Consider the following 22,313-nt stretch of genomic DNA (forward strand, 5'->3'; position numbering starts at 1 on the left):
ATTTTTCTGTTCTATGGTACAGTGTCACGTGGATTCTTTTTTGATAGGAGAGCTATGGAGATAGAAACCAGCAGAACAGCATTGGCATGTGCTGGAGCTCAACAGTAACATGAGCAGATTCAGTCTGGCAGGCCAGCTGCCCACTACAAAAAGCCTCAGCTGATCTACAGAGGGAAAAAAGCCAAAACTCGAAAGACAACAACAAAAATTTTAATTTAATTTAAATATTTTTCTCCACTAGTTCCCTTTAGCTGGGGAGTCTTTGGGAGTGCCCCCCTAAGCGTGCCAGGAGACACAGAAGAGCATTTTAAAGTCAAACACCTTCTTAAACAGAAAGCTTGAAGAATTTGGGCTGTAAGCAAGACACCTTGCAGCTGGATCTAGATTTGTCTGGTTTGAATAATCTTATGAATTCTTCACACTAATAGAGGAACGCCTTCATTGCAGGCAAGATTAAAATAGCAATTAGAGTGACAGTGATTAGTTAATCTCCATACTCTGGAAGCATTAAAACACTGCAGGTATTTTAATTTGCTCATTAATCCCCACTTGGGTGACAGAGGGTTCTTGCTTTATGTAATGTCTCTACACTAATGGCACCAGAAGGTATTTCTTTGAACATCTAAAAGCTCTGTTATGAAATGGCATTGAGATGCTGGACAGAGCTAGAGCTGGGGCTTTCAGCACAGCTGAAAGGGGTGGGCTGGGGACACCTTCTGTCCAAGCAACATTTGTTTCCCAGGAGCAGTAAACCCCAGCAGAGCAGCACAGGTTCGGCGGGGTTGCGGAGGCTCGCGCGGTTCAGGTGCTGAGACTTCAGCCCAAGGGAAGGCACTGCCCAGCAGGTCCCACCACGTCCAGCAAACAGCATCCATGGCAAGTAGGGGAAAAAAAAAATAAAAATCACATGGCATTTATTTCCACCATAGGACAAGAGATTCGGGGACACACACAGCAGTCCAGTGGCATATACAGATGTATGACTGAGACAGCGTCACGCTCGAGCCAGAGCACCCTGTTCCAGTCCATTTCTGCTGACTGCTTTTCTCACTTGGTACTCAGAAGTTTCCACTGCCAGTAGTAAAGTCCACCCTCCAGGCACAGGGAGTAAGGAGTTCAATGGATAACGTGCACGGAGCGTCAGTAGTGAAGAAATCCCAAAGTGTTTGTTTTTACTCACGTGCCCAAACGTAGCAGGTTTTGTTTCACGCAGAAAATTCAGTGCCTGCAGTTCAGGCACAGTGTTTATCTCAGGACACTAGCCATTGAGAAGAACAGTTGATTGCACCACAGATAACAAGCAACACCTCGTGTCTAGCGTGGAACGTGTCCCCAGAGGGATTTTCGCCTCGCTATCCACCACAGAGCAGATGAGGTTTGTAATGCATCACTTGTCATGCTACGACGTGAACAGCAATGAGATGGGTCAAGTCAGAGGTCAGTCATCCTCCCAACACCACCTAGCTGGATCCACTTCACTCCTGCTCCTCGCATCGGCTCCAGGTGTCACAAGGGCTTGTGAATCACAGCCACGCCTGTGGTAAGAGTGGACACACAGACACAGTTATTGTTGGAGCAGCTCCTGGGCTGCTGTGTGCTTCAGATCATCCTGCAAAGCCACACACCAGCAGCAGCCAGCACAGAGAGAAGTGTCTACTACTTCTGTGAAAGTTTCCACTGCTGAAAGCCACAGAAACCACAGAAAAAAAATGTAAGATTAGAGCTTCAGGAGGCACACACCTCAAGTTCAGGAATGACTCCAGCTGTTGCCAGCTCTCCCACTGCCTGTTTACCTGCGTAACTTCTCCCCGTGCTCATGCTGGTTGGTAGTAACGTCCACTTGTCTGTGGTGGGGTTGTAGTATTCCACTGAGGCCAAATTGCAGGAACCATCATCTCCTCCCACCACGTAGAGGAGGCCGTTCACCGCACACACCCCTCAAAGCAGAGCACAGATGGTTAGACCCAGGCTAACTCATCCCCCACGACACATCACCTGCCACGTTCCAGCTCACTCCTCATCCTCCACTTCTATCACTTTCTCACATACCTGCACCACCAGCACTTTAGTCCTATTAAAAAGCACACAGACAACTGCAGCCAAACACCACAGAAAGGCTTGGTGTGGTTACCTGCATTTCTTCTACACATGTTCATGTCTGCCACTTGCTTCCACGTGTTTGTTCCCGGATCGTAGACTTCCACACTCTTCCTCACCAAGGGCCCGTCGTGCCCCCCGGTGGCGTAGAGCAGCCCGCTGAGGACACCCACGCCTGCCAAAGACAGCCCAGCCTTAGCCACACGGCCAGGGCAAAGGGCCACGTGTCCCTGGTTCTTCCACTGGGTATTGCCTTGACCTCTCCAAGGCGTTCCCAAAACCATGGGCCACAGGTGCCTCCAGGTCACCCAGCCCATGGTCAGCTCTCCACCCAACCGCCACGTGGCACGACAGCAGCGATGCCCAGCAGCTGTCCTGTCCTTCAGGGCTGTGCCCCTTCCCTGGTAGGTCTTAGTCTATTTGAGATCAGTAACCCCACAACATTCACCTGCCTTTACTGAGCTCCTTTGGACTGGCTCGTTCTCTCCTCCCCACTGCCTCCACCCCACCTTGTTTCCATCTGCCTGATATTCTCTGCTATAGAGCCCTTTATCTTTAGCCTGCGTCCCAACTCAAGGAGCTTTATTTTTGCCTCCCCTGCTGCCTTTTTGCCATGTGGCTTCATCCCTTAGACACCCTTCCTCTTCTCACCAGCTCACAAGAGGCTGCCACCAGATTCTTCTCTCCCCACTCCCATCAGTGATGCCCCCAAACGTGGCAGCAGCACCTGGCACAGACGAGGTGCCTCCAATGCCACCTTTGCAGGACCCTCGTTCTATCTCTGGGCATGACAGGGGTCTGAAGGGTGCTTCTGTCTAACATTAAGTAAATTAATTAATTAAAACGTTCACCAATCCGTGAGAGTTAAAACTTCCAGCAACATATCTTCGTTAATAGGTTCAAAGGCCTCTATTAAAATTAACAAGGTGGGATTAGTCAAACAGAAACACAGATCTGAATTGCATCATTTCAACCACGGGCATTCACCAGCAGGACAGCCCCAGTGCCTTGAAGATGGACTGGTGGTGACAGTTGAGCATCACCTCTCTCTTCTCCAGACCTCCTTAACTTACTGCTGCTGGGTTTGGCTTTGACAGCCATCTCTTGCTGTACCAAGGGGTGCTGAAACCCCAGCGTGACACTGGGGTTCATGGTTCATCTCTGGCAGTCACTGGTAATTAATCTCTAACTGCCACAAATATCCACCTTACTGGGCCAAACTCTCAGCCTGGTCGAGGTGCTCCAACATGCACCACTGGGGAGGAGCAGAACACGTCCCAGTGTACGTCCTGGCCCCAGAGCTGTACAAGGTGCCTCCCAACTGACTGGGGAACCAGAACTCACCTAACTGGTGAGGAAAGTTACTGTCCACCTCACCACAGGCACAAACTGGTTTGCTGTGTTTCAACGTGCTGTCAACACAAGATGCTCATCCTGTTCTCTCCCAAGGTTGCACTGGGCTTGGTTTAAGCATCAAGCAGAAACTAAAAACCTCTTCGCTGCAATTCAAACCAACAGTGTGTGACCACCTCACTTGGACTCCTGGAAAGGTGTCTGTCTGAGGAGAGGAAGATGGTGTGTAGAGGGCAGACTCTCAACTGCCCAGCTCAGAAGGGAATTCCCAGCACAGCTTAACCTGCAGGGTCATTTTGGCCCCCACACAAAGAGCAGCCTCCAGGCTTGGCTGCCTCTAAGAACTGCCACTTTGGACACAGAATTTCACATCAGGGAGGGCCCACTGCACACACTGAGCACTAGAACCCACATCAACACTTTCCCCTTCATCTGAAGACCATTTTAAATGCAATGGATAAGAACTTTTAGCCCTTTCAGAGAGGAAAAGCCACAGAGAGTGCCTACCTGTCCTAATGTCACATACTTGACTTAGAAAGCATCAAGATGAGAAACATAATCCTTTAACGTGTCCTTTCCTCTGATCCTCCAGATCACCAACTATTGTCAGCAAAAAAGTGCACTGAAAACTACCTTAGAAGGGGAATCTGAGATGATCTGAGATTTGGCAGGTGTCCCTGCCCATGGCAGCAGGGTTGGAATCAACCACAGAATGAGCTGGAAGGGATCTTTAAGTTCCCTTCCAACTCATTCTATCAGGCTGCAAATTTTGTTACCTTAGCTTGGTCTGCATGATCCAAAAGGAAAATCCATCTGACAACCCCAAAACGATCAGAGGGAAGGAGGTGCAGCTCAGCTGTGCCTGCAGCTGGCCCTTGGGAAAAACAACTCTCTGCTTACAAGCGAGATGCACCTGTTAGCAAAGCTATCTAGAAACACTGAAATTAACTCCCAGATTAATGAAATAACCTTCCATTTGGCAGGTCCTCACAAAGTCACAAGAGCTGCCGAGAGCTTCCCAGCAATTACAGATTCTCCCCTCCTGGGAAGGGTGAGAAATACCAGGCTGCAGTGCCAAGCCACACTTCTCTTTCCTAACAGAGAGGACGCCCCTGCCAGGAGCAGAGGTGGGGGGCGGTACCTGCGCCGCTGCGCCGAGTGCTCATGTCGGCCACGTAGGTCCACTCGTTGGTGGCAGGGTTGTACTGCTCCACGGTGCTCAGGCACTGCCGGGACGCCCCGTCGTAGCCCCCCACGGCGTAGAGCTTCCCTGGCAGAGACACACCCTGGCATCAGCAGCACGCCCACGGGCACGTCGTGCCACCGCCGCGCCCCCGGGAGGGGACGGAGCCCGGCGCCTGGGGGAAATCCTGCTGCCAGGGTCTGAGGGAGGCTCCCTGAGGGTTTTTAAAGCTGTTAACAACATCAGCTAAGACAAGGAAACGACAGGCATGGCAGCTGAATTAGAAGCCAAAAGACCAGAGGGTTTTCCAAATGACTTGTTGGCCCAGAAGAGGGAACCTCAAAGTGTGTTCTGCTGATTGTCTCCTCCTGTTTGGGTGCCACAAGGCAAGGTGTCCTGCCAAAGGTTGATACTGGACTGGATTTACAACATCACATGAGCAATAAATATGCAACAGCCTCTTATGTTCATATGTAAAACCTACATGGAAACCTAAACCTGATTTTGAAGAACATGGGCCAAAAGAAACCCAGCCAGTTTTAACCCAAATTTGTGTACACAACCTGTGAATAAGACCAGTTTTCAATCCAGAACAGCAGAGCCTGGCAACAAATGAGCTATGCAATTCTTTGCATGCACAGGAGACTCCCACCAGCCACCATCATCTACAGTCTTTTGCATCCTCCTCTTCCCTTGATGTTTGCACCGCTCCAGGAACACACCAGCTCTTTTCTTTCTCCCTCAGCTTCACTCATGGCCTCCTCAGGGCTGTGATCACTAGGAGATGTCTGCAAGGATCAGGTTTATGACTGTGCTCCTTCTGTATCTTCCTGTTTCTATAAACATTTCAAACTCTCACTTGTGCTGTTGGTTCAACCCACCCAGTGTTAGTCAATGAATCAAGGCAAGAGTGCCAGACCAAGCCAGACAAGTTTCCCTGGCTGGCATCAATTATTAGATATTGTCAGTACCCACAGCCATCATGTCAATCTTCATGACATTCAGATGAACACTGGATAACTGCAGGCTGCAGCTTGCTTCCTACACCAATGCCATCAGCTCTTCCTCCTCACATGCCTTTTATTTTTACCATGGACTCCAACATGTGCAACAGTTATTTGTGATTTCAAACTAAGCAAAGGAAAAGGATTTCAGTAGAAATCTTACCCACAGAAATGCATCTCTCAGGCATGTACTCTGTATCTGTTCTGCATTGAAATCACTCCAGCAAATCCCCAGTGACCATCAGCAGCCCAGCACTTCACAAGCATGGGCCAGTTTTGAAGAAGATGCTTCTTAAACAAATACATGCATTTAGCACAACCACCACTATTTATTCTGACTTTATCTCCCTCCCTCTTGTCACATAAACACATCTCATGTACATAAACACATTTCACATATTTCCCATTCAAACGGGTCAAACCAAACCCCTTCAAAGCACAGTTTATAACCAGGCTCGTGCCAGTGGCTGCTCCACACTGTGCTAACTGGGAACTGCTACACCACACTGAAGACAAGATCAGATAAAACCTTCCACTGGCTTCAGAAGTGATTTTGCTCATGGAAGAAAAGGCTCCTACTCAAACTGCTTTTTTTCTCCTGGATCCAAACCAAGCTGCTCAGTTCCAGCTCCCTCGAGTTTGGTGCTGACACGTAGGTGCCAACAGCTGCCACAGTCCCTCCAACCACCCTCTCCACCCACCTCCCTGCCTCAATCCTGAGCTGCCAGTGTTTGCTGTCATCAGTCCCTGCTCATCCACAAACCAGAGCAAAGCTGCTGTGCGTGCCAGCAGGCCTGGTGTCAACAGAGATGGGTTTAGTACTCCTGCCAAACCACCAGCTTGAGGCTCTGGGATGGACTCTGCTTCTCTCACTGAGCAGGTTTTTTGGGAGGGGTACTCCATCCACGCAGAGTCTGCTGACAGCAACAGCACATGCTGCACAATGCTGCTTGTTTTCACTGCCCAGGGGCAGCCCAGGAAGAATCAGGATTCAAAGGAACCTGCACACACCTAACGGCATTCACAGGAGGCATTGGGCTGGTCTGATATGGGTCTGAGGCTCTTGGAAAGCTATACATGATTTTTCACTAAGAGAAAGAGAATGGAAAGAGCTGCAGCAATTACATCATGTAAAATAAATCTTTACCAACTAGTCTAGAGAACAGTCCCTGCAGTTCCCTCCTATTGCACTTGCCCGTTCAGGCCCCTGTTGGACACAGAAACATTCACTTGATGGAAATGGCTGCTGATTTTCTTACCCTCCACAACTCCAACTCCAACACTGCTTCTTCTTGTGTTCATGGGAGCCACAAAAAACCACTCATTGGTTTTATAGCTATAGGCCTCAACTGATGCCAGACCTAGTTAAAAAGGGGATACACAGGTTTTCTAATTAAAAAAAAAGAGAAGAAAAAAAGATTGATGTTGCACTTTCATCTGCCTTCCACCTCCTCCCACGCCCATCATTCCCCCCACGCTCCTGCAACCCAATTTCTAGTCCCTCACCTTTAGGGCTGAGACCAGCATGTCAATGGTACTTCTTCAACAGCTGGAAGAACTGTTACCCCATCACCCCTGCCCTGGGCCTGCTGCCCCTCCAATGTGCCAGGGGCACCAAGAGGGAGCAGGGTCCAAATCCCAAGCCCAAAAGTCCCACGTCCTTCCAAGCATTACAAAACATCCATGCAAGGGTTTAAAAATTCCCCCAGAGCCTGTGGCATTGCACTCATCACCAGCTGAAACAGTTCATTTAGGGCTTAACCAAGTGGCAAAGCTCTCCAGCAGAGGCAGAGGTGTGAATCTAAACATACAGCTATGCCAAGATAAATCCCAGACACACACCCCATAAGATGCTTTGCCGGCATTGCACTCATGTCGCTACGAAAAATTTAACTAAGACAAGGAAAAAAAGCCCTGTACTCATGTCGCTATGAAAAATTTAACTAAGACAAGGAAAAAATCCCTGTTCAGCCCAGGGAAAGGATAATCCTACAGAGAATGAGACACTTCTGTCAGGGCACTGCTGGGTTTTTGCCCGGCCACCTACCCGTGCTGCCATCGAAGCCGCCCACGGCGTAGAGCAGGTCGTTGAGCACGGCGGCGCCCAGCGTGCTGCGTCTCTCCTGCATGCTGGCGATGGAGGTCCACTGGTCCTTCCCCCCATCATACACGTCCACTGTCCGCACCCGCAGGGACCCGTTGAAGCCCCCCACGGCATAGACGTTGCCAGCCATGAACACCACCCCTGGCAAGAGAGGAGAGACACCTCGCCGAGGCTTCACGGATGCTTGGGGAGCGGGATCAGGCGTCCCGCAGGGGGTGTGAGACAGCGGAGGAGAGCAGAAGGGGGACAAGGCTTTGGGGCATCTCCTGCAGGCTAAGAGCACCACGTGTGGCGTGGAAGGTGAAACACGCTTAAACACGTGGCAAGGTAAGGCACGGATGGAGTTCACACCTGAATGAGTCATTGTCTGAGCCAGGGAGAACACCAAATGGCCATCCACGTTCACAACCCCCCGTCAGATGTCTTCAGAGGAACACTCCCAGCTTACAGGTCTGCTCTCCATCACCCCCTCCTCAGCACTGAGAGGGACTGATTCAGCTCCTTTCATTTTCACTAGGAAACCAGCATGGAAAACTGTATCCCTGTGGGCTGCCAAGCCAGTGAGATGGGAGGAGGAGGGCAAACAGTGATAGAGGCACAGCCAGGAGAGAGATGATGCAAGGGAGACAGCATCTATGGAGGGCAGGTGGGTAGGAGAAACCCCTTCAGAGGGCAGGGCTTCCACCTGAATGAGAAGGATACATGTCTACAGGGAAAGAAGAGGAAGGAATGGCAAAAAGAAAAAGCTGCTTGAGGGCAGGGGCACAGAGGAAGGCTGAAGGGACAAGTGAGGACGTCCATCCAGCGCTGAAGGGCTGCACCATGAAAAGAGAGGAGGTTGTGGCAGAAGTTCCCATTACCTGCCCTGCACCTCCGGGAGGGAAGCTCAGCAACCTGATCCCACCGCTCCTCCTCAAAATCATAGCACTCCACACTGCGAATGGCCTTGGGCGCCTGCCCACCCACCACGATCATCACCTGCAGAGGGAAGGGAGAAAGAACAGGGGACACCTCAGGCACCAGCCCCAGCAGCTGCTCTCTGCAAAGGAACCAGCATCACAACCTGCTCAAAAGTAGCTGCCAAAACCACGCTGCAAGCCCACTAGAACCTTCTGCAGTGACACTTACTTCAGGCAACTCTATTCCAAGGGGGAAAATCTTCTCTCCAATTTAATGCATGCTACAACTGGCAGCCCTGTTAATCCTTCCACACCTTTTCTGAGGTGGACAACCTGCTCTATTTCCCCACAAAAGACAAAACCTCTTGGCACCACAGCAGGCACAAGACTCACTGCAGAAGTATTCTGAAGTGAGGATGATCCCAGCGTAATTTCCACAGCCAGCCCACTCTTGAGTCATTATCTCCATGATAGTGCTAAAAGTAATCGATGCCACTCAGCAAACAGAACCTGACAGAAAGATGATCGTAGCATAATTTCCACAGCCAGCCCATTCTTGAGTCATTATCTCCATGGTGGTGCTAAAAGTGATCAATGCCACTCAGCAAACAGAACCTGACAGCTGAATTGGCACCTGCAGGGAAGATGGCACTTGGAAAAATCACCAACAGTCCATGAAGACCTGGGCTGCTGAAGGAAATGATCTGTCAGCTTCCTTACAGCTTTTGGCTGCAACGTGTATTGATGCAAATCCAGTAATGAACCCCCAAATTCCTCACAGATAGGGAAGATCTATGTGGAGGTGATCAAGCACAATCTCAGGAGGGCAAGAACCACTCTGCCAGGTCCAGCCCCAGACTCCACTCCCAGCAATGGCAAGCAGTGGACACTGGTGGAAAAGCGAGAAGACCTGGATGGTGTGCAGTGCAGCCCTGCCCAAATCTGCCCTGCCTGCCACCAGAAGACAAACTCCCCATGGACTTGCTGACTAGCCCAGAGGCAGTGGTCCCAGGAGCCTGCAGCTGAGCCCCAGCTGGGCACTGCAAACCAACCCATGCACAGGCAGTGTCCAAATCACCTCCACCTACAACAGCTCCACCTGCACTTTGCTCTGAACACATTTCCTTTAACCCTCCACAGCTATCAAGAGGGAGGATTTGCTCCCCTTATCACAGCAAATTGGCAGGAGCAAATACTACCCAAGACAATCTGATTTTCACAAGGCCAAGAAGCTTGAAGCAAGATAACAGTGCTTCAAATATAGTCAGAGTAGATGAGAAACTGGCTTTAGCCTCTGCAAGGCAGCTGTGAGTGGCCACGGGCAGAAGATCATCACTCGAGGTCACTCAGGTAATGAGCTCAACTCCAATCACAGTTGCTTTAGAAGTACAGAGCCAGATAACAATTTAAAGAATTTGAAGAGTATGAGAAGAGTGGACTCTTTGATCTGCAAAGATGAGACTGTGACATCAGAAAGCAAATTGAGTCTAAATTAGCAGCCTGACTACTACTTGTGTAACAGCCTTCCAAAGAAAGCTGCAGAGCTTCACACGATTACAGAATTAAGAGATTTCACAGCAGACAGTAATCCCTCATCAGTGGGACCAACAGACCAGATGAAAGTCTCTCAGTAACAGGATTGCTGAAAGATCATCAGCTTCTCCCCTTTCTTTACCATTAAAAAGAGGCGAGGAGAGACCTGCAGAAGATTTGGGTTTGTACTCATTGGGTCATGCTATAGAAGAACCTGAGAACCTCCAAACTCACTGGTTCACTCTTCATTTTATCTTTAACTACTTCAGTCCTTGCACAAGGGTCACATCAGCTCTTCATGATACCCTCCAAAGCTATGTTCTACCAACTTCATCTCAGCACCCACAGGCAGAAGGACACAACACGCCAACACACTCTGCAGAATCACTTCTCCTCCATGGACAGTCCAATAGCTAAAATCTGAATAGTCCCTCACAGCACACATCTCACACACCACCCCACAAACCAAGCTGCCTACGATTTGTGCTTAGAAAAATAATACACTGTGGTTTTGATGTCTTACAATCTCCAAAATGCTTATTAATAGCTTCAGCCAGTCTGTTGAGAGACACCGTGCCAAGCTCCGTTTACCTCCGAGGCACAAGGAAAATGGTTTCTGTTGTCATTTTTTCCTTTGCTAATAAAGTGGTGGCCAGAGCATCACATGCCTGCAGGATAAATGTGAGGGGTAACAAGGATTATTTACTCAGTAGCTGCTTTGAGTCTATTGAGGTTTGCTTCAGACTTCCTTCCTGGCTTCCGACTATGGATATGGGAAAAGGAAAGACCCCTACTGTGATCCTCCTCAACAGAGCTCCAGAGCAGTGTAGAAGCCAGCAGAAACCTCAGCCAACCCTCCGAGCACCACAGGCAGCTGCTGCTCCAAGAGCAACATCAGTTCTCAAAACCACTTGTGGCTGACAAGATGTTTGAAGACCTTTGCCCAGGGGGCAGAGATATTGCTTCTCCTAAGGTTTTACATCTCACTTGATACAACTTAGTTCTGTACCCTTGGTGGATATAGGCAGTACCAGAAGAGGGAGTAAAACACTTTGAAGGACCATCAGGGAGTTAGTGAGAAACACACAAGATCCTTTCACACCAGTAATGTGGTGTGAGGTGGCACAAAGAGACAAACTGGGCTTACCTTAGGCAGGCTAACGGGAGTCCTTGGCTTTGTTCTGGGATTCTTTATCAGCTGCCTTTGATCCAGAGGAAGCAAATGGTATTTCATGGCCTCAATAAGAAAGTCTTTACAGGTGTTGTTATTCTTGATTAAAGCTTCTTCTTCAACTGTCTGAGAACACACACACAAGAAGGATCATTTAAACTGAAGTACTTGGTGGCATAGGTCACAAGGAGCTCTGCAGAAAGAACACGAAACCTAGAATTTCTTTTCCAGTGTACCAACATTAAATAAATGCAGGAGACAAACACAGACTTTAAGCTCTTCCCAAAGAAACAGATGCAGTAACATCCAAACTCCTCACTTTTTTCCAGTATCACCCAAGACCAGCAGTGCTCCCTCTATTTCCTCACCCTCTGCCAGACACTTAACTCACCAGAGGAGAATTCACGAAGAGTCTGAATATAAAACAAGTAAAGCAAGAAATTACTTTTATTTGTGTTAAAATTTTTAAGCAGAGGCAATATCTTCTACTTGATAAAAAGATATAGTTTAGACCAAAAAAAAAAGCAGCTATGGTGGCTTCATCTTGTGAATACCAATTTTATTTCAATATCATTGGTTTTTTTAGACACAGGATGAAAGCACAGTAGTCAATGAGCCCATATGCCAGCCCCTTCTTTGGGGATTCTCAGCTCGTTATTAAGGCCCAGATCCCAGGAATTAACTTGTCAAGAACAATCTCCAAGTCAGACTGAGTCAGAGAGCATCTCACCTGCCAGTCACACAGACCCAACTCTATGTGCAGAACACATCTTAAGCCAAAATTCTCACACGATGTGTTCTCACCATTCTAAATTTACCTGTGCATTGGGGGAAAAAAACTGCACAAACTTGCAACACTGCTAGCTGGGTACTTTCAAGGTCAAAAATCCCAAGATATTAACATCTTCTACATGCTTCCACCAAGAGGGGCACATTTACAACGTTTCTGCACAAACACTTTGGAGTCCATCCAGTTTCTCCTTTTACTCCTTCGTTTGCAGACTCAGCAACATGTCAGAGAACCCATCTCAGACACAGACAGCCAAGCCCCTGATTAAGGAGCTACCAGCAGCTTAAGTGCAAGTATTAATTACTTATTTGCAGACTAACCTGTACAAGATAATCTCTGGGCAAAAGGGGCAGGCGAACATGCTCCATCAGTTTAGCCATGTGCTCCAAGCGAGACTCCTTCTCATAATTTATCCAAGAAATAACTGCTTCAAAGACCTACACAGAGAAAGTACAATTAAAGGGAGAACTGGCTCGCACAGTCACCTCCCCAACACCAGAAGCATTGTGATTTTAGAGGATGGAAGGGAGGAGGTGGAAGATCTCTATCAAACAGCTGAAGTAAGTCGTGACTGCACCGAGCACCAGCACCACCCTAGGGAAGAGGTGAGCTGACCATGCGTATCAATAAGCAGTTTCCCACCTGGATGTGCTGTATCAGTCTCAAAGCTCAGCGTGTGCCCAGCACGCTCATATACCTCTTGGACATGAGTACTGGAAGGCAGCCAGGAAACTTAATTAGCCAGTTGACATTTGCACTGGACATTATTCATGAAATCGGCCAAAACGATAGCTCCTGATAAGAGAGATCTCCCCTCCCAAAGGAGTCTGGCAACACAGTAAGTTACTACTCTGTAAGTGTACCCTCACCATCATATTTCATCACTGCACCCCCTAAAAAAAAAACCCAGGAAGTTTTCAGGACAAGTTCACCACACGTGCAGCCACAAAGGTAAGTTACTACTCTGTAAATGTACCCTCACCATCATATGTCATCACTGCACCCCCTAAAAAAAAAAAAAACAGGAAGTTTTCAGAACAAGTTCACCACACGTGCAGCCACAAAGCCTCTGCCCTGCACACGTTTCACTGCTAGAAATACTCAGATACACCAGCTGGGAAGCAAGGGCACGCTGGACTTCTGCTCTGAACCAAAATCTAGTTTTCCTCCCAGATCCAGCCGGCTCAGATAAGCATCCAAAGCTGGACTCCGTGACAAACAGCTCAGAAACAGCCCCATGCAGCAGGAGCCCTGCACAAGGAGCAGAGCGGGCAGAAGAGACCTGCCTGGGCTCCTGCATGAATATGCATGTGCTTACATAACTGTCAGCCTCACCCCTCCCAGAAGAAAGGCCTAAAAATGTCACCAGGAGTGGGAAAGGCTCCCCTGAAATGCCCAGCAAGAACAGCAGAGAGTCTGGTGAAGTCTCAGATGCTGCAGGGCAGGATCTGGATCATTGCAGTGGAGCTTCCCCACAGAGTGGGAATTAAATTCTGACCCTGAAGTCACATCTACAGGCAAAATTCCCTAAGTGCTCTCACTACCCAGTTACTCCTGGGGGGCTGAGCACAGCCCTCCCCTACAGACCCCAGGCCTCCCCTGCAGACCCCAGCCCCCCAAAACCCATTGCTGGCTCTTCGCCCCAGCACACTCAGCAAGTGCCCTTGGTTTCAACTTCCCTCTAGGGTCACCAAATGGTCAGGCCAATTTGCACAGATATTTTTTCCTTTCTTTCCAACCCTCCCATCACTCCCCAAGAAACCATTTTGCTTGCTCCAAGGTCACCAATTTGACAAAATCAACCAGAACTGATGGCACCACTCCTCAAAGTCCCCAGTTGTTGCTGCCAAATTTATTTGCAGGAGGCACCAATGCTTCCACAAAGGAGAGGCAGAGCAGAAAGGGGTTTCTTCCTCTTAAGCTAAGCTATATACTTTAAAAAAGCAGTAAAGCACCAGCCTCATTTCCTTTGCCAACAAATGCTCCTCCTGAACTGTTTGGAATTCAGGACACTGTGATGAGGACTTAAGCAAGGCGACAGGAAGCTGTGTAATCAAACCCCAGCAAATGCAGAGGAAAACAACCCCTGCAGAACCTTTAAGCATTTTAAGATGGAAATAAATAAACAATTTCACTTGGGCTCCACAGCACTTAAAGCAGAAACTAGGTTGTGAGATTTTTAATTGCAAATAAGTGTGGAAGGAGTCTAAAGCGAATGTTTAGCCAACAAACATGCTTTTCATTAACCTCTTCTGCACAGATGCTGAGCTACAGAACAGGTCACAGGATGGGGACGTGCCCAGCTACAGACCACGATGACACAAATCCTCAAGGAAGGTAAAGCAAATGGGGCATGGAATAAACTCAGTCCTCACTGCTGGAGACCACTCCTGAGGTAAGCATACACTGATGCCAGCCTGCTGTGCCTACTCTAAAAATAACAGAAATTTTTTAAAAAACAGATTCTGGCACCTTCCTCAGGCTCTCATTCCTCATTTTATGAGAAGGGGGGAAAAATAATCTTAATCCAAGACAGCAGTATCTCTATTACAGGTCCCATCTGCTCCTCCCCTGCCGTGCCCTCCCCCTGCAGGCTGTGTGGCTGCAGACCCCCAGCAGCAGCTGCTGCTCCCCCAGGAGATGGGTTTTCCCACTGCCAGGGTGTGAGGAAATGAAGCCATTCCCCACTCCACAGCTTTAATTCAAGCAGAGGCAGGGGCTGAGTTTGTGGCTGGCACCTGCCTGGCTGTAGGAGCATCCTGAGCTGGGAGAAGCCCATTTCCCACTTTATCCTACAGAAAGGTAAAAGCCTGGAACATCCCCTTTCTGCACACCACCTAAGCCAAGAGCAAGCCCAGAGGTTTTCCCATTCTCTCATTCTCTTCAGCCAAAAATTCAGTCATTGAGATACTCCCAGGAGCAAGGACTAAAGTGCACCAGCTTGTGCTGCATGTCAGTGGCACAAGACACTGAGTCGACGACTGGACTCTGTGTAAAATCCTCAACCCAAAAATCTCAACCCTTTTAAAAATTTATTTCATCTCTGTTTTGAGTTGGCAGGAGCCCTTTCTCAAGGGTTGGAAGCCCCTCCATTTCACACATCATCAATAAACATGAATAAACATGGGTTTTGTGGGACATTGCACCAGGCTGCCCAGGGAGGTGCTGGAGTCTCCATCCCTGGAGGGGTTAAAAAACTGTGTGGATGTGGCACTTGGGTACATGGTTTAATGGTCACAGTAGTGTTGGGTGATGGTTGGACTTGATCTTAGAGGTTTGTTCCAACTTTAATGATTCTGTGATTTTTTCATCATTTTTCCTTTCTTGCATATACTGTTATTATTAGCCAATTAGGTCAGGCAGAGAAAGCACTGATAAAACTGTCTCCAAAGTACTCAGCTCCAGCAAAAAGAGTAGGCAGGGACCAAAATAAACCTTTGCCCTAGGCCAAAAGGGCCTGTGCAACTCCAGGGGTTGGCAAAAGCAAGGGGGAGAGGGAGAGAAAGGAGGATATTGTTTTAATAACAGGGAAACGTTGTCATCATTTTACAATTAACACAGATTTCTCTGGTAGCAGACAATTTCTGTAGTCCTGGTGGCCAAGGGATGGAAGTATGCCAAAATTGGTAGAGATAAAGATATATTTTATTGGGTCAGTTGGTATTAGTTGGGGCAGAGGAAGGGGAAAATAGAAAAGTTCTTGGGCACGCATGTCTTGAAGCATTTTAAGGGCAGTATTTCCCTCCCTGGCCTTGTTACCTTCTGGCCTGGCAGGACTCTGCAACACCTCCCAGAGACCCAGAGATGGGCACACTGGTTCCTCAGCTGCAGCACACGTGCCAGGCAGCAAGGACAGGGACAAGAAGAGCCTCCCCTGAAACCTGGCCCTGAGAATTCAGCTCCCAGAGGCCTGAAGCATTTGCCTGCTTACAACACCTTGTTGCTTAAAAACAGGCCTCTATCCACCACACGTGCACACACAGATATGGAGGGGGGGGGGTGTGGACAGATTTTTATCTATTTTCTTTTTAATAAGATATATCTCATACATGAGCAGATCAGAAGAATAAAGGTCAGGAAAACTGCTTGTCTGTCATGAAGCTAACATAAAACAGCAGCCTGGAAGCCTGTCCTCAATTTTCAGCACTTCTTTGGACTCCAGCACTGTTTTTTTCATGTTTATGTCCCAGTCCCACTCTGTCTCCTGTCTCCTGATACTCATATCTGCTGTTTTGAACGTGCAGCTTATGCTTACATTTCCTTCCACTGCCTTGCACTCTCAACTTTTACAATCAGCTAAAGAAATACTGGGTTTCATTGTATGAAGCTCAGATGAGGGAGGGAGCACTTTGATTTCTCTGGGCACAAGGCCAACAAAAGCCTTTTAACAATGCTGCTCAGGACTGGAAGGATTGGTTACTAAACCTGCACTTCCCTTTGGAGGCTGCTTGGCTCATGTCAAGGGACTGTGCTGCAAGTTCACACCGTTAGGTTTCTGCCCTCCTGGCACCTCACAGCACCCCAGTGAGACACCCACACCACCCCCATGCCTGCAGAAACATGCTCCCAAAGCTCGGAGTTTGCTGGCTCAGGACCTGAAGGAAGCAGCCCTGCATCCCCACCCCACGTGGTGTGGGGTTTCTGGCAAGCCCTACAGCCCTTTGGGGCCCAAGCACCCAGGGTCTGCCATCGGGAGGGGCTGAGCAGGATGGGTGCATGCACCAGGATGTGCAGCCTGCCCAGCTCAGGACAGACCAGCAGCACTGAGCACGCCCAGGTCCACCCTCATCCCACCAAAACGCAGGCATCCAACAATGGTCCTGAAGTTATGAGCCACTCAAGCTCTCCTGCAGCCTCCCACAAGTGTCCATCCCCACACCGTGACAGTTTGGAGGTGGTTCAAGGCACAAACCTCTCCCCAGAAACCTGCTCAGGCCATGCAGGAAGCCCACACCAGAGGAAGGGGCTGGAGCTGGTGTTCACCAAGTACAATAAACACCAATCACCCTCCTTCCCAGGACTAGAGACCACACCAGATGTGCTGAATATTTCAACCACAAAACATCAACCAGTGCCTTTTTTTTCACATTTTTTTTTCCCTCTAAAAATATTTCTTTCCCCCTTTTGGGTTGGGACACTCCTTTCATTGTTCTGTCTGACATGCACACAGGCCAGTATTCCTCCCTGGCCTAATGAAATTCCCCTTCTTTTGAGGTTTTACAGCAGGTAATAAGAGCTTTACACAAGAGCAGATGGGAGGCTCCTAGTTTTCCAGAGAGGGAAGGTGTTTGGCTCTGGCCCCCAGGGCTTTTGGAAGTGATATGGATCTGAGAATCATTGCTTCCTGCAAAAAACAACCAAGTGAAGGTCATTTTAATGTGTTTTTAGGATTCACATTATTTTTAATTTTCCTTTCTATGTGACCTCTGTTGGAGAACGGCCCCTAAAAAGCATAACAAGAGAACAGTTCCTGATGCAAGATTGAGAAGCATTCCAGCATGCTTACATTCTCTGTTGCCACACACTTTACTGTACCTTTTCTTCAGAGGAGACAAACAGCCCCTAAAAAGCATAACAAGAGAATAGTTCCTGATGCAAGAGCAAGAAACACTCCAGCATGCTTACATTCACTGTTGCCACACAGTTTACTGTACCTTTTCTTCAGAGGAGACCGTGAGCTTGTCACTCGATATTAAACTGCAAACCTGGTCCAGACTAAGGCTAAGAAATTCTTCTCCTAGCATCACCTCAGGAAAGTGCTGCTCTGTTCAACAAATGAAAAGGGGGAACAGAAAATTATAATGAAATCCATGTTTTAGGTCAGTGGAGGGGCTGCAGCATTCTGAGCCCTGCTGTTCCCACAGCCCCCAGCACCCCAGTGCAACAGAAACAGAAAAGAGTCCCAGAGCATGTTCTCAAAGAAATCAGATGTTATTCCAAGGCACACAAACCCCGTGAGACACTTTGATAAATGCCACTAAATGGGAACTTAACTTTCTGCAAAGCCACTAAGGACCTTCCAGGGGCTACTACAACTCGAAGGGGTCATTGAGAAACCTGCCAATGTCTTTCTGGAGCAGTAAATAACCTGGTCGCCTCCAGACTCAGCTCTTCCATGCTTCAACAAGTGAGACAGAATCAGATCTGCTCAAAACCTGGATGAGAGACTCCAGCAAAGGGTCCTTGATATCTATAGTCTGTTTGGAGCCCATGCTCAGCAGCAAATAGAGAGGGATCCCAGGGCATCCAGCTGGATCTGCATGTGCGAGGGGGCACACAGAGCACGGGGGATCCTCAGCCCATGCACACACATGGGATCAGCTCTCCTGCTCTGCTTCCACCTTTAACTTCTTTTCCCCCAAATGTGTAAATTTAACCTTAAATTTCTTTTTCTCCCTTTTTGCCTTCAAATCCCTCCGTGCTGTAACTTTGCAAGCCGCTCGAAAACAAAATACACATCACTGCTCATAATCCCAAACTGGATGAATCTGGACCCATTGCAATACAGGTCCAAAAAGGATCATCAAATCCTGCAATCATCATGTCCCTGCCCATGGCAGGGGGGTTGGAACCAGATGATCCTCAAGGTCCCTTCTGACCCAAACCATCCTATGAAATCTGTTCAAGCTTTACATCTAGCCAAAGGACACCAGGAAAGAATTACTTTCCAAAAAAAAAAAACATTTCTAGGTCAAAATCGTCAGTAGCTGCAGACAATTTTAGTTTAGTGAGCATTTGTTACATATTCATGCCAATTTAATCTCATCTGCCATTTGCCAAGTCCCATTTATCTTTGGCTGAAATATGAAAACATGAATCTCAGACACTTTATCTGACACAGCCTTTTTCAAGCTCTAATCCTTTAGCCTTTAGAAGCTCAGACTTCAAGGAGCTCCCTCCACAGCAGGATCTACCCCTAGTTTTCATGTCTGCAAAGTGCTTTGCCTGCCAAAAAGCAGCACCACAGGGACACAAGCTGGCATAAATTCCAGAGAGGAGCTCCTTGGAGATTGCACCCAAACAACTCCTCAGCAATGCTGGTGCTGCAGAGGGCACTAGGGTTTCCCCAGTCATGGACCTTACTTGGTCTAGTGGGACACAGCTAAGCCAAAGGCTCTGACCAAAAATAGCAGTATCTGGATAAAGTTTAATACTCTGTTATGCTGGAAATCCTATATAAGAGCTAATGAACTCTTCTGGCTTGAAATACTTGAGAGGCAGGAAATGCTCCTCACACAGTAAGCTGGATGCACTCCGACTTTTGGACACAACCTCCTATTCATCCTGCACTAGCATCTGGCAGTAGAAAGATCTCTTGTTATTAGCTGGAAGAAAGTAAAAATCTTGAGTGATTTCAATAAAGTAACTTGTGCCAGCACCAAGGAGGCTCCTTCACCTCCTGAAGTTATTCATTGGCCAGAACTGAGCATTTCTCAAGGAACTTTGCTCGTGCACGCATGGACTCCTGAGCTTGGGGACTTCTGCCTTGGTTTAATGCTGTTACATAAACAACATAGTGAAAAGAATTTTAATGGCACTTTTATTAATGGAGTTCCATTAACATTACATGGGCTGTTGTACTAACTGGGACTTAGGAAGGCCAATAAAACAACAAAGCAGACTTTCTAATCACCAAACAAGCAAACAAATATACACTGAATGCACTGCTTGTTGGGTTAAAGATTAAACAGGGCCTGGAAGCAAGGATAATGAGATATTACAAGAAAGCCTTTATACAATTAACCATTCCTTCCAGGGTACCTTTTCCTCCAGGGGATAATACAGCCAGGGCAGCTGAAAAGGTTTTACTTTTATTTGCAGAATAGGGGAGGCCTTGGTGGGCATGTTTCTCTTTCACTGAACCTACTTGTGGTCCAACTAAGGACAAAACCCTCCCAAGGAAAATGTTGTGGGACAGAGCAGCTGCTCGGGGAGGCAGCAGGTGTGATTTTCCCTAAAAAACAGGGAGAAAAGCAGAAAAACAGAGTAAACTGCCAGCTTCTCCCAAGCAGGGGTCAAGGGCAACTCTGCCGGAGGAGGCTGGGAAGGGCTGGGGGGCTAAGAGCATGGGGCTGCTTGGGACAGCTTTATATTTACAAGAGAGGAGAAACTCTGAAAGCCATTGTCTGCACCTACCTGCTGCAAGCAACACGTCCACTCGCTGCAGATCAGAGGGTCCAACCACCTGGCAGCTCTAGCTGAGCCTTCCCACTCCCACCCACAAGACCCCATCCTGACCAGGGCTACTTCCCCCTAGGATGCACAAATCCCCAGCACTGCCCACTGCTCCCACGGGGAGGACACCAGCACACCAACGCTGTGCTGCTCAACGGGCAGCCCAAAACCTTACTGGGAACACAGGAAGGAAAAATTTAGCAGGCTAGGATCCAGAGGAGCAGGTTTATTTACCTCCTTAACCATTCCCCTGTGACCAAACTACAGCGCACAAGAAAGCTACGAGCGTGCAACCCAATAAAGCACTGTCTTGCCTTGTCTGATCCCAGAAGCAAGCAGGACGTGCTGCTCCTGCTCAGCCCAGGAGCTGCTGTGTGTGGCAGGAGGTGCAGCCCAGCACAGGGGCCCCCTCCCCTCACCTGCATAGGCGTTTGCCTGCTGCAGCAGCTCGGTGCACGCGTGCACGTCGGCGAAGGCTCGGATCCCCAGGCAGTTGGTGGGATGCAGCTGGGACTGGAGGAAGTCACAGCAGTTTTTTCTAACATCCATCAGTTGCAATAAACTAGCAGCTGGCAGCAAAACCTGCAAAAGCAAGAAAGAGGAACTGGAGTCAGAAGGTATGTCCTGCACACAGATTTTTTATGGATTTTTCCCTGAAGAGCTTTACATTACATGCAGCGTCACCCCATTCAAAGCCCATAACAGCCCCTCACTCCTCAAAACCTTAAATTTGCTTATTTCCAACAAAACCATATTAATAGGGTGCCCAAACTGCCCCGTAAGAGAGGGAGTCCACAGAAGCTCAAGCAGGTTTTGGTGACAGCAAGGCTCTTGGGAAATATGGGGCCAACTGTTCGAATTAACAGCTCTGATCTCCACTCACACAAAATGCTGTGGACACTTGGGGTTCATGACTGCATCTGAAAATGAGGTGCTGCTTTGTAGCCACAAAACTAAGAGCAGGAAAGTGAATCAGGAACGTGACATCTGCTGGAAAAGCCACCTTTGAGGCCAGTGAGTGGGGCAGGAAGTAGAAAATCAAGTCAGTCGGGATGTTACAGCCTCTGACATCAGCTACTTCCTTTCTTATGTCCTACAGCAGCTGCAGACGTGTCTTATCTCAGCTCTCCTGGAGCTCTGGCTGCTTCACACATGTCCTCCCAACTGGGCATCTGTGCTTGCCATCTGAGCACAGATTTCTGGAGAATTACTTCCAGCTCAAAAAAATAAAAAACAACCCCACCAAACCCAAACAAACAAACACACAAAAAAACAAGCAGCTGTTAAAGAAAACAAATGGGTTATCAGCATCCACCTCCCTGGGTCTGGATGGCAGGGAAGGGAAAAAGATGTCACCTCCCTGTTCCTGCCCTTGCACGGCAGGGCAGGACACTCAGAAAAGACCTGGGGCAGGTTCTAAGGCACTGAGACATTCCAGCTCCAGCCCAGCTGTACTGTCTGGCTGCTGCTAAGCAGCCACCTCAACAGGCAACAATAAAAAAGAAGAAATCAATCAGCCCAAGAGCCCGTTTTGGCCCAAGCCTCTTGATGCCAGGAGGAGATGAGCTTGTGGTTTGGATGATATCAAGACAGCAACGCTCTCACAGTTTTGAAACCTCAATGTGAAGGTTAATACTTTTCAGAAGTGGGGATCTAAACAGCCCACAGATAAATCAGTGGACTTTTTCTTTCTTGTTCCCCAGCTGAAGGTCTCCCCACTCGTCTCGTTTCTGCCAGGGAAGGCGAAAAGCAAGCAAAGGATATCCGCTAGCACAGGCTGTGTTTCCTTCAGAAAAAACAAGAGGAAATGCCCTGCCTAAACCTGCAACGCCACCAACACCCAGGCAACTCACTCATTTGGGTCTGCATCTGGCTCTTAACACATGAACTGCAGCTACTGTGAATGACTTCCAGAGAGCTGGCTCCTCTGACCGTCTTTTGAAACGGTGTCAATATTATCTGCTATGAGTACTGAGACTACTTTGCTAGATCACTTATGTTCAG

The 22,313-nt window shown here is 48.3% G+C and overlaps 1 protein-coding gene across 1 annotated transcript in view; it reads right to left on the minus strand.

Moving 5' to 3' along the window:
- Positions 1 to 898: 898 nt before the first annotated feature.
- Positions 899 to 22,313, minus strand: part of LOC103774817 (kelch-like protein 3) — a 35,182-nt gene continuing 13,767 nt past the window's right edge. The window contains exons 4-14 of the mRNA XM_008942246.1: positions 20,729 to 20,891; positions 17,789 to 17,898; positions 12,455 to 12,571; positions 11,321 to 11,470; positions 8,602 to 8,719; positions 7,685 to 7,882; positions 6,897 to 6,998; positions 4,592 to 4,720; positions 2,132 to 2,272; positions 1,794 to 1,937; positions 899 to 1,535 (exon numbers count right to left, since the gene is read on the minus strand). Of these exons, the coding sequence (XP_008940494.1) occupies positions 1,507 to 1,535; positions 1,794 to 1,937; positions 2,132 to 2,272; positions 4,592 to 4,720; positions 6,897 to 6,998; positions 7,685 to 7,882; positions 8,602 to 8,719; positions 11,321 to 11,470; positions 12,455 to 12,571; positions 17,789 to 17,898; positions 20,729 to 20,891 (1,401 nt within the window). The 3' untranslated portion in view covers positions 899 to 1,506. The remainder of the gene's footprint in view (positions 1,536 to 1,793; positions 1,938 to 2,131; positions 2,273 to 4,591; positions 4,721 to 6,896; positions 6,999 to 7,684; positions 7,883 to 8,601; positions 8,720 to 11,320; positions 11,471 to 12,454; positions 12,572 to 17,788; positions 17,899 to 20,728; positions 20,892 to 22,313) is intronic.

The sequence above is a fragment of the Merops nubicus genome, unplaced genomic scaffold, assembly GCF_000691845.1.
Source record: "Merops nubicus isolate BGI_N331 unplaced genomic scaffold, ASM69184v1 scaffold14786, whole genome shotgun sequence".
Classification (NCBI taxonomy): Eukaryota; Metazoa; Chordata; class Aves; order Coraciiformes; family Meropidae; genus Merops; species Merops nubicus.